Raw genomic sequence first — 15630 nt, forward strand, 5'->3', positions numbered from 1 at the left:
GCATAATCTACTGGTTTGCTATATATATGGACATTAACCGCCTGGTGGATTACCCTATCTAGAGAGAAACATGACCAGAATTCTTAACCTAGAGTCCAATTCTATCTAAGGTAATACAATTTGGAAATTTAAAAAAATTTGTATTTTATCAAATTCTGAGTATTAAAAATATAAGAGTTATACAAATACAGTGAGAATTCAATCTCACAAGACTACAGTACAGTGTTAACTTTTCAAAATTCGAATAGTACACTTTTTATTGGTAGAATTTCTAAACAGACCCAACTGCCACTAATTCTGGTCCAGAGACTATTTCTTACAAATGACTCCTTTTCTCTTGGTTCCTTAGCAAACTGATATTGTATGAATTCAGAGCAGTGTTTTTACAAAGCCTCCAACTATAGGATAGGGTTGGGTGTTCTGGATACGAATTCTTTTATCTTTACTCATGATATTCATCATATTATATGGTGCTACTGATAATGTTAAACATTCAGTAAATATCACTGGTTATTTTAAAAATACATATACACTAAAACTTAAAATAAATGCCAACTTCTCAATTATTCTAGTCATAATGTGCAGGATGGATCTGAAAGGGCAGAGACCAAGGAAGGGAAACCAATGAAAAGGCCAATAAAAAAACCTCAAGGGTATAGCACAGACTTTTCATTAAAATTATTCACTCACTCAAAAAGATTTACTGGGCTTCCCTGGTGGCGCAGTGGTTGAGAGTCCGCCTGCCGATGCAGGGGACACGGGTTCGTGCCCCGGTTTGGGAAGATCCCACATGCCGCGGAGCGGCTGGGTCCGTGCGCCATGGCTGCTGAGCCTGCGCATCCGGAGCCTGTGCTCCACAACGGGAGAGGCCACAGCAGTGAGAAGCCCGCGTACCACAAAAAAAAAAAAAAAAAAAAAGATTTACTAAGTGCTCACCTTGGTAAGTAAAAATGTATTTAACCTGTTACTTGATATATGTGATCTAAAGAAATAACTTTTGTTTTTGTTGATATACCCTGTTTCAAAATGGTAAAAATAAATAAATAAAATTTAAATAACTATACTTAAAATTAACTTTATACTAAATAGCTTATTATCATGTCTATTTCACACTTCTCACCTTTCTCTTGTTTTACATCAGAAAGACTAGTGACTAGAATTTCGTAACTTAGTGTGGGATTGGATAGGGTGGAGTAGAATTTTTATACTGTTCACCATAATATGGCTAGTAATGTTATTTGAAGATAATGTTTTTATACTTACTGATTTTTAAATTTTTCTGCTGTACGTATGAATTCTGCTTTCTTAGTCCGACTAACTTTCTGCTTCCAGTTTTGAAGCTGAAAAGGACGAATTCCACCTGAAGTACCAAAACAGCCATCACTCTGAATAGAAAACAAAAATAAATTTATCCTCAATAATAAAAATGGTAGGAGATGAAGGTGGAATTTTTTCAGAGGAAAAACATCAATGATGGAGTTTCTCAGGGGATAATTTGGGGGCCAATCTTATTTAATTTTTAAAAATACATTTTGTGGAAGAAGGAATATCTATCTTAAAATGCTCAGTTAGTAAGTAAGATATGTAAAGTCTTCAGGGATTTTCAGAAAAAGATCTAATTCCTTCATTCAATCAGTCATTTACCAATATGTATTGAACACTTATGATGTGACAGGTGCTGCACTAGACACTAGGGAAACAATGATAGCCCATGATAATATGGCCCTTGACTTAAAGTCTAGTGAGGGGAACAGACTTAAAAAGAAAAGAGTAAAAAAGCAATAAATGAAAAAAAAAAAACATGGTAAGTGCTATTAAGGAAACAAACAATGTTGAGATGAAGATAATGGGGCAAAGCATTGGTTTTCTTCTTTTTTTTTTTTTTTTCGGTTAGAATGGCCACAGAAGGTCTATTTGAGGGGATGATGTTTAAGGAAGAATGGAGCCAGCCATGCCAAAAACTATAGGGAAAGGTGTGCCAGGCAGAGGGACTAGCATGTGCAAAAGCCCTAGAGCAGGAAAAACCTTGTCTAGTTAAAGCAGAGAAAAGGCAACTGTGACACGAGGTTAGTAAAGTGCAGAGTAAAGTAGGAGATGAGGATACAGAGGTAGGTAAGTGGCACATCACTCCAGCATTTTAAGTCACCAGGGGAGTCTGGATTTTACTGAAGGGTTTAGAGTAGGAGAGTGCCACGATACACTTAATTTTTAAAGGAAATCCTTCTGGCTATTTTTTTGGAGAATAAATTGATGGAAGGTGGAGGATGAGGTGAGGTAAGACTGGAAGCAGGAGAATCAATGAGGCAGGTGACGCAGCAACACAGACAAGGAAAGATGGTGTTCAGGGCTACCAGGGTGATGGTGAAGATTAAAAGTAAGAAGACTAAATATATCTGGGAGGTATAACCAAGAGGAATTGCTGACAGTCTGGATGTGGGAGAAAAAGAAAAAAGGAAACAAGCCTTTAAATTTCGAGAAGCAAGCAAGAATAAAGTAATGAATTTAGAAAATACTTCTAAAATTGAGATATAATCCACATACCATAAAATGTATACATAAAGTTTACAATTCTGTGGGTTTTAGTATATTCACAAAGTCGTGCAACTATCAACACTATCTAGTACCAGAATATTTCCATCATACCAAAAAGAAACCCTGTACTCATTAAGCAGTCACTCCCCATACCCCTAGGCAGCCATTAATCTATTTTCCAACTCTGGATTTGCCTATTCTTGACAATTAATATAAACAGGATCATACAATATGCAACCCTTTCTGTCTGGTTTCTTTCACTTAGTATATTTTTTTAAATTTATTTAATGTATTTACTTATTTTTGGCTGCATTGGGTTGTTGTTGCTGTGCGGGCTTTCTCTAGTTGCGGCAAGCAGGGGCTACTCTTTGTTGCGGTGCGCGGGCTTCTCATTGCAGTGGCTTCTCTTGTTGCGGAGCACGGGCTCTAGGTGCGTGGGCTTCAGTAGTTGTGGCTCGCGGGCTCTAGAGCGCAGGCTCAGTAGTTGCAGCACACGGGCTTAGCTGCTCCGTGGCATGTGGGATCTTCCTGGACCAGGGATTGAACCCATGTCCCCTGCACTGGCAGGAAGACTCTCAACCACTGAGCCACCAGGGAAGTCCCTAGTATAATGTTTTTTTAAGATTCATCCACGTTGTACCGTGAATCTGTACTTCATTCCTTTTTATGACTAAGTCATATTCCATATGGATCTAGCGTATTTTGTTTATCTACTCATCAGTTAATGGACAATGGGGTTACTTTCACTATTTGGTCAATAGGAATAATGCTACTAAGAACACTTGTGTACAAGTTTAAGTATGAATACATGTTTTCAATTTTCTTGGGTATATACCTAGCAGTGGAATTTCTGGATCATAGGTAACTCTTTTTTACTTTCCCATTTAAATTTTTTGTGTGTGTTTTTTTAAGCTGTAAGCCTTCTTATTAGTCCCTTATCAGATAAATGATCTGCAAATATTTTCACCAATTCTGAGTTGCCTTTTCACTTCCCTGATAATGTCTTTTGAAGCACAAAAGTTCTGAAAAAGTGCCAAACTGTTTTCCACACTGGCTGCACCATTTTACATTTCCACCAGCACTATATGGGGGTTCCAGTTTCTTCACATCCTCACCGACACTTGTTATTGTCTATCTTTTTTATTACAGTCATCCTAATAGATGTGAAATGGTATCTCACAGTGGTTTTTCATTAGTCCATAATGACTAATGATACTGAGCATCTTTCCATGTACTTATTGGCTATTTCTTTGAAGGAATATCTATTTATATCTTTCCCTATTTTTAAAATTGGGTTGTATTTTTATTTTTGAGTTGTAAGAGTTATTTATATATTTTAGTTATGTCCTTATCAAAATATGATTTGTAAATATTTTCTCCCATTCTCTGAGCTGTCTTTTCACCTTCTTGATAATGTCCTTTGAAGCACAGAGTTTTAAATTTTGATGCAGTCCAATTCATTGTATCTTCAGTTGCTTGTGCATTAGATGTCATATAGAAGACACCATTGCCTAATTAAAGGTCATGAGGACTTACATCTAAGTTTTCTTCTAAGAGTTTTACAGTTTGATCTCTCACATTTAGGTTTCTAATCCATTTTGAGTTAATTTTTATATGTGGTGTGTGGGAGAAGTCCAAGTTCACTCTTTTGTATGTGAATACACCATCTGTTGAAAAGACTATTCTTTCCTTATTGAATTATATTAGCACCCTTGTTGAAAATCAATTGCCCACAATGTAAGGGTTTACTCTTAACTCTCACTGGTATGCCCATCCTTGTGCCAGTACCATACTGTTTGATTACTGTAGCTTCATTGTAAATTCTGAAATTAAGAAGTGGGAGTTCTCCAACTTTGTTCTTTTTCAAGATTGTTTTGACTATTTTGGGTCCCTTGAATTTCCCATATGAATTTTAGGATCAGATTGACAGTTTCTGCAAAAAAAACCAAAAAAAGGCAGCTGAGATTCTGACAGGGATTGCACTGAATCTGTAAATCAATTTGGGGAGTTTTGCCATCTCACGAATATTAAGTCTTCATATTCATCAACACAAAACATTCGTTTAGGTAGGTTTTCTTTAATTTCTCTCAATGATGTTTCTGAGTTTTCGAAACATATGTTTCAAAAACTTAAATGTGTTGCACTTCTTTTGCTAAATTCATTCCTATGTATTTTATTCTTCGTTATACTATGGAATATTAAATTTTTAAAATTGAAGTATAGTTGATTTACAGTATTGTGTTAGTTTAGATGTACAGCAAAATGATTCTTACATTTTTTTCAGATTCTTTTCAACTATAGGTTATTACAAGATATTGAATATAGTTCCCTGTGCTATACAGTAAATCTGTTGTTTATCTATTTTATATATAGTGTTATGTATTATTAATCCCATACTCCTAATTTATCCCTGCTCCCCCTCTTTCCCCTTTGGTAACCATACGTTTTTTGTTGTTTTTGTTTTTTCTGTGAGTCTGTTTCTGTCTTGTAAAAATTCATCTGTATTATTTTTTAGATTCCGCATATAAGCAATATCATATACTATTTGTCTTTCTCTGTCTGACTTACTTCACTCAGTATGATAATCTCTAGGTCCATCTGTGTTGCTGCAAATGGCAATATTTCATTCTTTTTTATTGCTGAGTAGTACTCCAAAATGGCACTATTTTCTTAATTTCATTTTTGAATGGTCCATTACTACTGTATAGAAGTACAACTGATTTTTGTACATTGCTCTTAGTTCCTGCAAACAGCTGAACTTGTTTATTAGCTCTAATAGTTTTTTTGGAGGATTAGTTAGGATTTTTTATATACAAGATCATGTCATCTTCAAATAAGGATAGTTTTATTTCTTCTTTTCCAATCTGAATGCTTTTTGTTTTTCTTGCCTAGTTGCCTGGCTAGAATCTCCAGTGAATAAAGTGGTGAGAGTGGATATTCTTGTCTTATTCCTGATCTTATGGGGAAGTCTTCAATCTTTTGTCATTAAGTATTGTGTTAGAGGTTGGGGTTTCATAGATGCCTTTAACAGGCAGAGGGGTTTCCTTCTATTGCTAACTTGTCAAATATTTTTATCATGAAAGGGTGCTGGATTTTTTCAGTTGCTGTTTCTGCATCTATTGAGATGATCATATGGTTTTTGTCCTTTATTCTGTTAATATGTTCTATTATGTTGATTGATTTTCATATGCCTGGAATAAATCCCAACTAATCATGGTGTAAAATCCTCCTCTATGTTGTTAGGTTTGGCTTGATAGTGTTTTGTTGAGAATCTTTGCATTTGTATGCATAAGAGATACTGATCTGTTATTTTCTTTCTTGTGATGTCTAATTTTGGTATCAAGGTTAACAATGGCCTTACAGAATGAGTTGAGAAGTGTTCTCTTCTCTATTTTATGAAAGAAATTTGTTATGAACAAAAAAAACCCTGACATTTATATTTACCTCTACATTTGTCTTTATTATTATATATTATAAATATATTTATATATACCTTTATTATATTACCTTATATTATCATACATTACCTTTATTTTTATATACGTTTACATTATACTGACTTTTATATTTACCTCTATATTTACCTTTACCAGTACTCTTTATTGATATTATTCTTCATTTGGGTTTGAATTATTACCTAGTATCTTTTTACTTTTGCTCGAAGGACTTCCTTTAATATTCCTTGTAGGGCAGATATGCTGGCAATGAATCCTCTCAGTTTTTTAAAATCTGGGATTGTCTAAATTTCTCCATTTTTTTCACTAAAGATTTTTACATTTTACTTGAGAAATGTGTGTAGAGAATACAATTAAAAATTTTTTTTCATTAGTTTATAAGTATAATAAAATATTGATCATATGGGGAAGTTATGTTTAGCTGAGGAAAATATGCTCCAATCCTGAGAAGTACTATACAGTTGACCCTTGAACAATACAGATTTGAAGCAGGTGCACTTATACACAGATTTTTTCCAATAAATATACTGGAAAAAATTTTGGAGATTTGTGACAATTTGAAAAAACAGACGAATCACACAGCCTTAGAAATATCAAAAAAATTAAGAAAAAGTTAGGTATGTCATGAATGCATGAAATATATGTAGATACTAGTCTATCCTTACATAGGCATAAGGTGAGTGACAGTCATATAAAATTAATAATGCGTTAGTTTCTTACTGTTTTATAACTTTGCTTGCAAAGAATTACATTACCGTACAGTATGCTTTTCTCTCTCTTAATTGGAGAAAGTGCTTAGCAGCCTATCATCACAGGTAAGTGGTTTTTGAAAAAAATGGAACAATGTTCCCAGTGTTACATTATGAGTAAGATGATAATATTGTATGCCATAAAAATTTTATGATTCATTCATTGGTGTATAGGCTAGGCTATTGTGAAGCAAATGTATCGACTATATTAGGCGACCATAAAGCAATCATATTGCTGCTTCTTCATTATCAGTCCATGGACCATTATATTTGTAAATAAATATGAATTTCTTCTTCACATTATGTTTTCATTTTTGATGTCTAGTGTTAGTAATACATACAACATCTATAGTGTTTTCTATAAAACAATACTGATGTAGATACTGACTGGCAATTCATCTTATAAACAAATCACGTAAACTTACAGTATCGATAAGTACAGTACAGTACTGTTAATGTATTTTTGCCTCCTTATGATTTTCTTAGTAACATTTTACTTTCTCTAGCCTATTTAATTGTAACAACACAGTATAATGACTTACAAAATGTGTTAATTGACCAAAAGATCAACAGTAGGCTATTAGTAGCTAGGTTTTCGAGGAGTCAAAAGCTATACATAGATTTCTGACTATGCAGGGATTGGTGCCTCTAACCCTCCTGTTGTTTAAGGGTCAAGTGCACTTACTTGTTCTAGTTATGTGAATTCCAGGGATGTGGACTTCTAGGAGAATTTACATGGGAGCCAATAGAGGACCTGTGCATATGTTTTCAATTTTCCATAGTCTACCATTATTCATTATATTTTACTGCCATTATATTTTGGGGACAATAGAGTGAAGATGTCCTTATAAGTAGTGGCAGCAAATTTTGTAACCTGGGTTTCCATTTTATATGTTTTTTATGAAAAATAACTTGGCAAACAATAAAGTCTTTGGGTTTTACTAGGCTGTAAGGGATAAAACTATCTATATTTTTAACAAATCAACTCACTTAGAGCTTGAGTTAGCATGTTTCATTGGCAGAAACACTATGTTGGAAACAGAGCCTCTATTGAGATGTATATCTAATAATAGAAATCGAGGCAAATTATTTAATATTTTTAAGTCTCAACTTTATTTTTAAAGTTATTTTTAAATATATATGAAAATATTTTATTAAACTCCAAGCTCCCTTTGAATTCCAATCTCCTTTGATATTTAAATTGAGATATAATAGACATATAATATTAGTTTCAGATGTATAATATGATTCAATATTTGTATATATTGCAAAATGCTCACCACAAGTCTACTTAGCATCCATTACCAGAGTTACAAATTGTTTTTCTTGTGATGAGAACTTTTTAGATCTACTCTCTTAGCAACTACTGTTAACTAGTCACCATGCTGTACATTACATCCCCAGGACTTATTTATTTTATAACTAAGTTTGTACCTTTTGACTACCTTTATCCATTTTTCCCAGCCCCTATCCCCTGCCTCTGACAACCACCAACCTGTTCTTTGTATCTATGAGTTTAATTTTTTTTTTTAGATTCCACATTTAAGTGAGATCATATGGTATTTGTCTTTCTCTGTCTGACTTATTTCACTTGACATAATGTCCTCAAGGTCCATCCACATTTTTGTAAATGGCAAGATTTCCTTCTTTTTATGGCTGAATAGTATTCCAGTGGTGTGTGTGTGTGTATATTTTCTTTATCCATTCATCATTAGTGGTCATAGGTTGCTTCCATTTCTTGGCTATTGTAAATAATGCTACAGTGAACACTGGGGTGCATGTATCTTTTCAAGTTAGTGTTTTCATTTCCTTCAGATAAATACCCAGAATCGGAATTGCTGGGTCATATCGTAGTTCTATTTTTAATTATTTGAGGAACCCCCATATTGTTTTCCAGAGAGACTAAACCAATTTATACCAGCAGTGCACAAGGGTTCACTTTTCTCCACATCCTCACCAACACTTGTTATTTCTTGTCCCTTTGATAACAGCTATTCTAAAATGTGCAGTTTTGATTTGCATTTCCCTGATGATTAATGATGCTGAGCATCTTTTCATGTACCTGTTGGTCATCTGTACGTCTTCTTGAGGAAAATGCCTATTCAGTTCCTTTGCCCATTTTCCAATCTGATTTTTTTTTTTTTTTTTTTTTTTTGCTATTGAGTTGTACAAGTATATACTTTGGATATTAACTTCTTATATGACTTGCAAATATTTTCTCTCGTTCAGTACGTTGTCTTTTCATTTTGTTGATGTTTTTAGTTTGATGTAGTCTCCTTCATTTTTAGACAATTATTTTTCTGGACACAGAATTCTTGGTTGAGAGTCCTTTTCTTTCAGCATTTTGACTATGTCTATCATTCCATGCCTTTGGAGTCCAAGGTTTCTGTTGAGAAACCAGTTTTTACTGAGGATCCCTTGTATGTGTTGAGTTGCTTCTCTGTTGGTGCTTTCAAGATTTTCTTTTTGTCTTTGTCTTTTCTACAGTTTGATTATGACATGTCTAGGTATGGATCTCTTTGAGTTTATTCTACTTGGAGTTCACTGAGTTCCAACAATGTGTAGATTCATATTTCACCCATCATTTCCTCAAATATTCTTTTCCCTCCTTTTCTCTTTCCTCTCCTTCTGGGACTCTCATTAGCTGTGACACTTGATGGTATCTCACAGGTCTCTAAGGCTCTGTTCATTTTTCTTTCTGTTCCTCAGTCTGGATAATCTGAACTGACCTATCTTCTGCCAGCTCAAATCTAGTGTTGAGTCCTTCTAGTGAACTGAGTTCTTGTATTTTTTAACTCCAAAATTTCTATTTGATTCTTTTATTATAATTTTTCTCTTTATAGATATTTTCTATTTGGTGAGACACCATTCTCATAGTTTGTTTTATTTCTTTAGAAATGGTTTCCTTTAGATTTTTGAACATATTTAAAGTAGATGATTTAAAGTCTTTGTCTATTATGTCCAACATTTGGTCATCTTAAGGGACAGTTTCTTTTTACTGTTCTTTTTTTTTTTTTAATTCTTCTGTGTGTGGACCATACTTTCTTGTTTCTTTGCACATCTCATAATTCGTCTGTCAAATACTCAACACTTGGGCTTCCCTGATGGCACAGTGGTTGAGACTCCACCTGCCGATGCAGGGGACACAGGTTCATGTCCTGGTCTGGGAAGATCCCACATGCCACGGAGCAGCTAGGCCTGTGAGCCATGGCCGCTGAGCCTGTGCGTCCAGAGCCTGTGCTCTGCAACAGGAGAGGCCACAACAGTGAGAGGCCCACGTACCACAAAAATAAATAAATAAATAAATACTCAACACTTTTAATAATATAATGTGGCAACTCTGAAAATGAGATTCTTTCCCCTCTCCAAGGTTTGTTATTGTCACTGTTTGTTTAGTCATTTTTCTGAACCAATTCAGTAAAGTCTGTATTCTTTGTTTGTGTGGCACTGAAATCCCTGTTTTGTTAGCTTAGTTGTCAGTGAACAATTGGTTGGTCAAATATTTTCTTAGATGTCTTGAACCACTTAAGTCCCCAGTCTTTGCTGAGGTGGTCTAAGTACATGCTGGAGCATGCCATCAGTACTCGGGCAAGCAGTTTAAAACTCTACTTTAGCCTTCACTTCCTGTTGCACAGAGTTTCAAGACCAGCCAAAGGTGAGAGCTCAGGCCTTCTTAGGCCTTCTCTGGTTGCATTCATTTCCTATCAGTACCATAACAAACTTACCAAAGATTAGTTTACCACAAACATAGAGCCTTAAACAACACAAATTTATTCTCTTACAATTCTGGAGGTCAAGTCTAAAATTAAGGTGTTGGCAGGATTGTGTTCTTTCTGGAGATTCAGAGGAGAATCTATTACCTCCTTACCTTTTTTTCAGCTTTTAGAGGCCACCTTCATTCCTTGGCTCACGGCCCCTTCCTCACATAACTTCACCCTCTTGCTTCCACTGTTACCTCTCCTACTGGTTCTGATCCTCCTGCTTCCCTCTTACACGGACCTTTGTGAATATATCAGCCCACCCAGATAAACTCCCCATCTCAAGATCCTCAATTTAATCATATCTGCAAAGTTCCTTTAATCATGTAAGGTCACATATTCACAGGTGCTGGGGATTAGGATGTGACTATCCTTGAGGGGGGAGGGAGATTCTGCACTCTACCACACACACACAGCCCTATTCATGTGTGTGATCTTCTAGAGGAAATCCACTTTGAGTAATCATTTAAAGTCAGAAAAGTAATGTGCTTATTACTGAAGGACCACTCCAGGCAGCCAAATGCCATAAAATACAAGTCATCACAGGAAGGTCATTAGAAACAAATCAAACAGAAGACACAGCTCTATCTTGGTACAAAACCAGAACATACACTAGTGTGATACTGCTAGAGATACTTCAAAAAAGTTATAATTCAGCTGCTGGAAAGATCAAGAGGGAAAGGGCATCTGAGAGGACAATCAAGAGATTCATAGTCTTCGGCCCTGAAAGGCAATGGCTGAGGAGAATTATGGACAAATAATATACAAGCATTAAAATGCATAGATAGGGTACATTATTTCTTTCCAAAATGAATGAGAAATTTATGGGATTCCACACTCTATGGAGGTTGTAAAATAAAACACAATACAAAATAGTTCTAAAACTTCAAAGATAATTATTCCAAAATAATTTAAGGAAACAGTTATGGACTGAATTATCACTCCCCAAATTCACAGGTTGAGGCCCTAGATTTGGAGGAAGTAATTAAGGTTAAATAGGATCATAAGGATAGAGTCCTAATCCATTAGGACTGGTGTCCTTATAAAAAGAGGAAGAGGGCTTCCCTGGTGGTGCAGTGGTTGAGAGTCCGCCTGCCAATGCAGGGGACGCGGGTTTGTGCCCTGCTCCGGGAAGATCCCATGTGCTGCAAAGCGGCTGGGCCCGTGAGCCGTGGCCGCTGGGCCTGCGCGTCTGGAGCCTGTGCTCCGCAACGGGAGAGGCCACAACAGTGAGAGACCCGTGTACCGCAAAAAAAAAAAAAAAAAAAAAAAGAGGAAGAGACACCAGAAAACTCTCTCTCTCTGCATGTGCACATGTGAGGACACAGCAAGAAGGTGACTGTCTACAAGCCAGAAACTAACCCTGATAGCACCTTGATCTTGGACTTCCCAGCCTGCAAAATGGTAAAAAAGTAAACTTCTGTCATTTAAGCTATTCAGTCTGTGGTATTTTGTTATGGAAGCCCTAGCAGGCTAATATAGGAACTTTAGATATTTTGGCAGACATCTCTAATATCATGAGGAAAATTATCTCTTCTCAGGAAAACATTAGTTGGTTTCACTGTTAGAGTCAATAGGAATACTCATTCATGAAATTCTATGACAAATATCCAAGCTCAGTGCTAGGCTGTAGAATTTGAGTGTATAGTGGGTATGTGTGTGTGTGTCTGTGTGTATGTGTATGTGGTATGTTGGGGGGAATACACAGAGGGATAACACATAGTTAAACTCCTCAAAAAGCACAGTATGGTACAGTAGAGATTCTAATTGGGTTTTTTTTAAAACCCAAACACCCTTGAGAAATTCTACCTCACTACTGCTGTGACTGTCAGCCATGAGGCTCTGCCTTCCCTAAAACTGGTGAGAGGGTATAAAGCAGGGTGTCTCAACCTCAGCACTACTGATATTTTTGACCAGGTAATTTTTTGTCTGGGGGGAGCTGTCCTTTGGCCTGTACCCACTAGATGCTAGGAGCACACACAAACACCCCACGGTCCACCTGCAGCTGTGACAACCAAAACTGTCTCCAGACATTGCTGAATGTGAGAACCCGATGTCACAGTTGAAACAACTCCACAGGTGATTCTAATCCAACACCAAGGAAGACAAACCTCTGAGAATCACTGTAGTCAGCAACAGTGTGCACCAATAACAGTATTAGGCAACTTGTGAGAAATGCAAACCAGGAGGTTAAACATGGTTATAAGAATTTGGAGAACAAATCATTTTCAACTAAAGTAAGCCAGAAAGGTTCCATGGAGAGAGCCACCAAGAGGACTAAAACTAAAAGGGCCATACATTTTAAAAAAGATTTTTAAAGTATTTTAAATATATCTGAAAAAAATATGTATCTATTATGTATTTTTCTGTATTTTATATTTTTTTCCTGAGACATTTGGGCCAGAGTTAGAATAATAAAAAGAAATGCAGAGGATGTGTGAGAAAACTTGTCTGAGGTGGAATTTCTTGAAACAGGTAAAGACACTGTATTTCCTTAGAGGAAGAAAATGATAGAAGCTGTCCTCAGCTCATAACAGCCTCCTTTCAGGTTTGGACTAATCCACAAATACTTAATGAGCATCTACTATGTTCCTGGACTAGAGAGGCACAGCTTTTGGTGCTGGGAATACAACAGTGAATAAACTTCCAAAAGTTTCTTCCCTCATAGAGGGCATGGTTTACGTTCCCAGGCAGGGTGGAGAAAAATTAAAAAGTAAGCATAAAATATGTAATATATTATATGGTAATAAGTGCTGTGGAGAAAAACAAAACCAGAAAAGACAACAGGGTGTGCTGGGTAGGGGGATTCAGTAAGGGGAGGTCAAGGAAAGAATCACTGAGCTGATGGCATTTATCTGAAGGCGGTGATGGTGCTGGCCATGAGACCACGAGGAAAGAGATTCCAAGCAGAGGGAACAGCAACTGCAAAAATCCTGAGGGAGGAGTGTGCTCCACCTGTCTGAAGGACCACCAGGAAGCCAGTATGGCTGCAGCAGACTCAGAGCAGGGGACTGGGGATGAGGTGACAGGGAGGCGGTAGGGGCAGCTCAGAGGCCCTGTGGACCACGGTAAAAACGTTTGCTTTTACTCTGAGGGATCTGAGCAGACAAGTGTCATTACTGGACTCAATCACCTGACTGTTGAGAATACTTCAGGAAGGCAAGAGTGGAAGAATAGAAACCAACTAGGAAAGTATTTCTGCTGGGGGAGAAATGATGGTGTGGACCACCATGTGAGGTGGTGAGAAGAGTGGGAAACTGGACTTATTCCAAAGGTAGAGCAGACAGGAACTGCCCATGCTCTGGGGTCTGGGCTGTGAGAAAAGGAGAGGTGTCAAGATCTGTGACCTGAGCAGCTGGATCCAACAATTCTCCTTGGGGGATCCTCTGGTCCTCACTGCAGAGAAATGGGTCCTGAGAAGATCTCTGGAAACACATCAGCCTCAGACCATCCCATGTTTGACTCCTCCTTGTGTTCCCAGCGCTGATACAATAATACAGCAGCCACCAGTCACTGGGCACCGAATCTCTCTCCAACCAAGCATTGTACCAGGGGCTTCCCAGACAATGTGCACGGCTCGGGAAGCTGCATTTTATCAGTTCCAACGTTTAGAGAAGAAACTGAGTCACCGAGAGGTTAAATATGTTCCTATCACACGCTAGGAAGAGGCAGAGCCAGCGTTTCCACCCAGATCTTCCTACCCTCCAAAACCACAAGACAGGCGGCTCCGTAAAAGCAGTTAAACGCACAAGCGAACAAAGCGAAACGCTAGCGTGTGCCAGGCCCCGAGCAAAGGGAGGCTAACACCGCGCCTCCCGCCTCCCGGGGCCGCGCTACAGGGCACACCTGTTCAGCCTGGGGCCCCGTCCAGCCTCTGGCGCCTGCAGCCCCCCGGCCCACGTCTGCCTCCTCCATTTACCTGTTGCAGCACAGGCGTTGCTCCCACGCGGGTCCCGGTGGCCGCGCCCGCCCCCGCCACAGCCCCCGCTACAGCTGTGGCCGCCGCCGCCACCACGACCGTTGTCAGGGCGGCCATCTTTCCACGCCGAGCCGCTCGGTGCGCTGCGGCCCCCCAGGCCTGGGGTGGAGGGGTTCGGGCGTGGGGAGAACCTGGCTCTGCCGGGGCGGCAGGGATAACCCGCCAGGGAGAACGCTGCCGAGATGTGGGGCGGGGCCGGAGCGCAGGGCGGGGCGGGAGTGCAGGGCGGAGGTGGGCCGCGGTGCAAGGCGGGGCGGGGTCGGGATAAGGGCGGGGCCCGAGCGCGGGCCGGTGGCGGGCTCGGCTTCGCTGTGCTCTGCGGCGCTGTTGTATTACAGTGCACGTTATCTACTCTTTATTTGGCAAAAAATCTTTCTCCCCGGCCCCTGTCCCCTAACCACCGGGAAAATTCATTGTTTTTCACTGTCCTTAAATTTATTCGGGTTATATATAGATATATGATATACACAGATATCTATATATCCATAGAGAGATATACTTTACATAATAGAACTTCTTTCTAGGTTTCTACTAAGTTCTGGTGAAACTGAGTCTAAAGTAAAAAACATTATTGATGAGCCTGAACAATATATTTCACATTTTCAAACAAAACAGAGCATGCCCTACACTATCAGATATCAGACGCAGGGATGTCACACTCCTAGGACTTGGCCATTGAGAAGAGAGACTCCAAAGATACAGTGTTGGGAAGGTGGAGAAAAGCCAGAGATGACTCCTGCAGTCAAAGCGTTGGCAACCAGTGGCAATTCAGCTGATTTGTGGATGCATTGCGTTTTCCTCCTTTAAAGGAATGTATTCATCCATTCATCGATTCATTAATTCAATCAATATCCAGCTGCTACTATACGCCAGACCTTGAGAATTAACTGCTGAATTAGACACACACATGAAGTTCCTTGTCTCCAAACTCCTACCAGGGAATTCAAACAAGTAAACAAACAGGGTGTTTATCATGCACTTACTTTGTGCCAGTACTGTTCTAAACAATCTAGTGAAGTAGGTACTATTATCATTTTCATTTCACAGATAATGTTAAGTAACACAAGACCATATACAAGTAGGAACTGGGATACAAGCCTAGCTGGCCTAACTCCAGAGACCATCCTGGTAGAGATGTTAAACAGGCAGATGGAGCC

The 15630-nt window shown here is 38.4% G+C and overlaps 1 protein-coding gene across 1 annotated transcript in view; it reads right to left on the bottom strand.

The window, feature by feature from the left end:
- The window catches only part of CCDC112 (coiled-coil domain containing 112), a 30171-nt gene extending 15505 nt beyond the window's left edge, over positions 1-14666 (bottom strand). Inside the window, exons 1-2 of the mRNA XM_060091858.1 lie at positions 14414-14666; positions 1264-1385 (exon numbers count right to left, since the gene is read on the bottom strand). Coding sequence (XP_059947841.1) covers positions 1264-1385; positions 14414-14530 — 239 coding nt within the window. The 5' untranslated portion in view covers positions 14531-14666. The remainder of the gene's footprint in view (positions 1-1263; positions 1386-14413) is intronic.
- Between the last annotated feature and the right edge of the window lie 964 nt (positions 14667-15630).

This window comes from Mesoplodon densirostris, chromosome 3, assembly GCF_025265405.1.
Source record: "Mesoplodon densirostris isolate mMesDen1 chromosome 3, mMesDen1 primary haplotype, whole genome shotgun sequence".
In the NCBI taxonomy this organism is placed as follows: domain Eukaryota; kingdom Metazoa; phylum Chordata; class Mammalia; order Artiodactyla; family Ziphiidae; genus Mesoplodon; species Mesoplodon densirostris.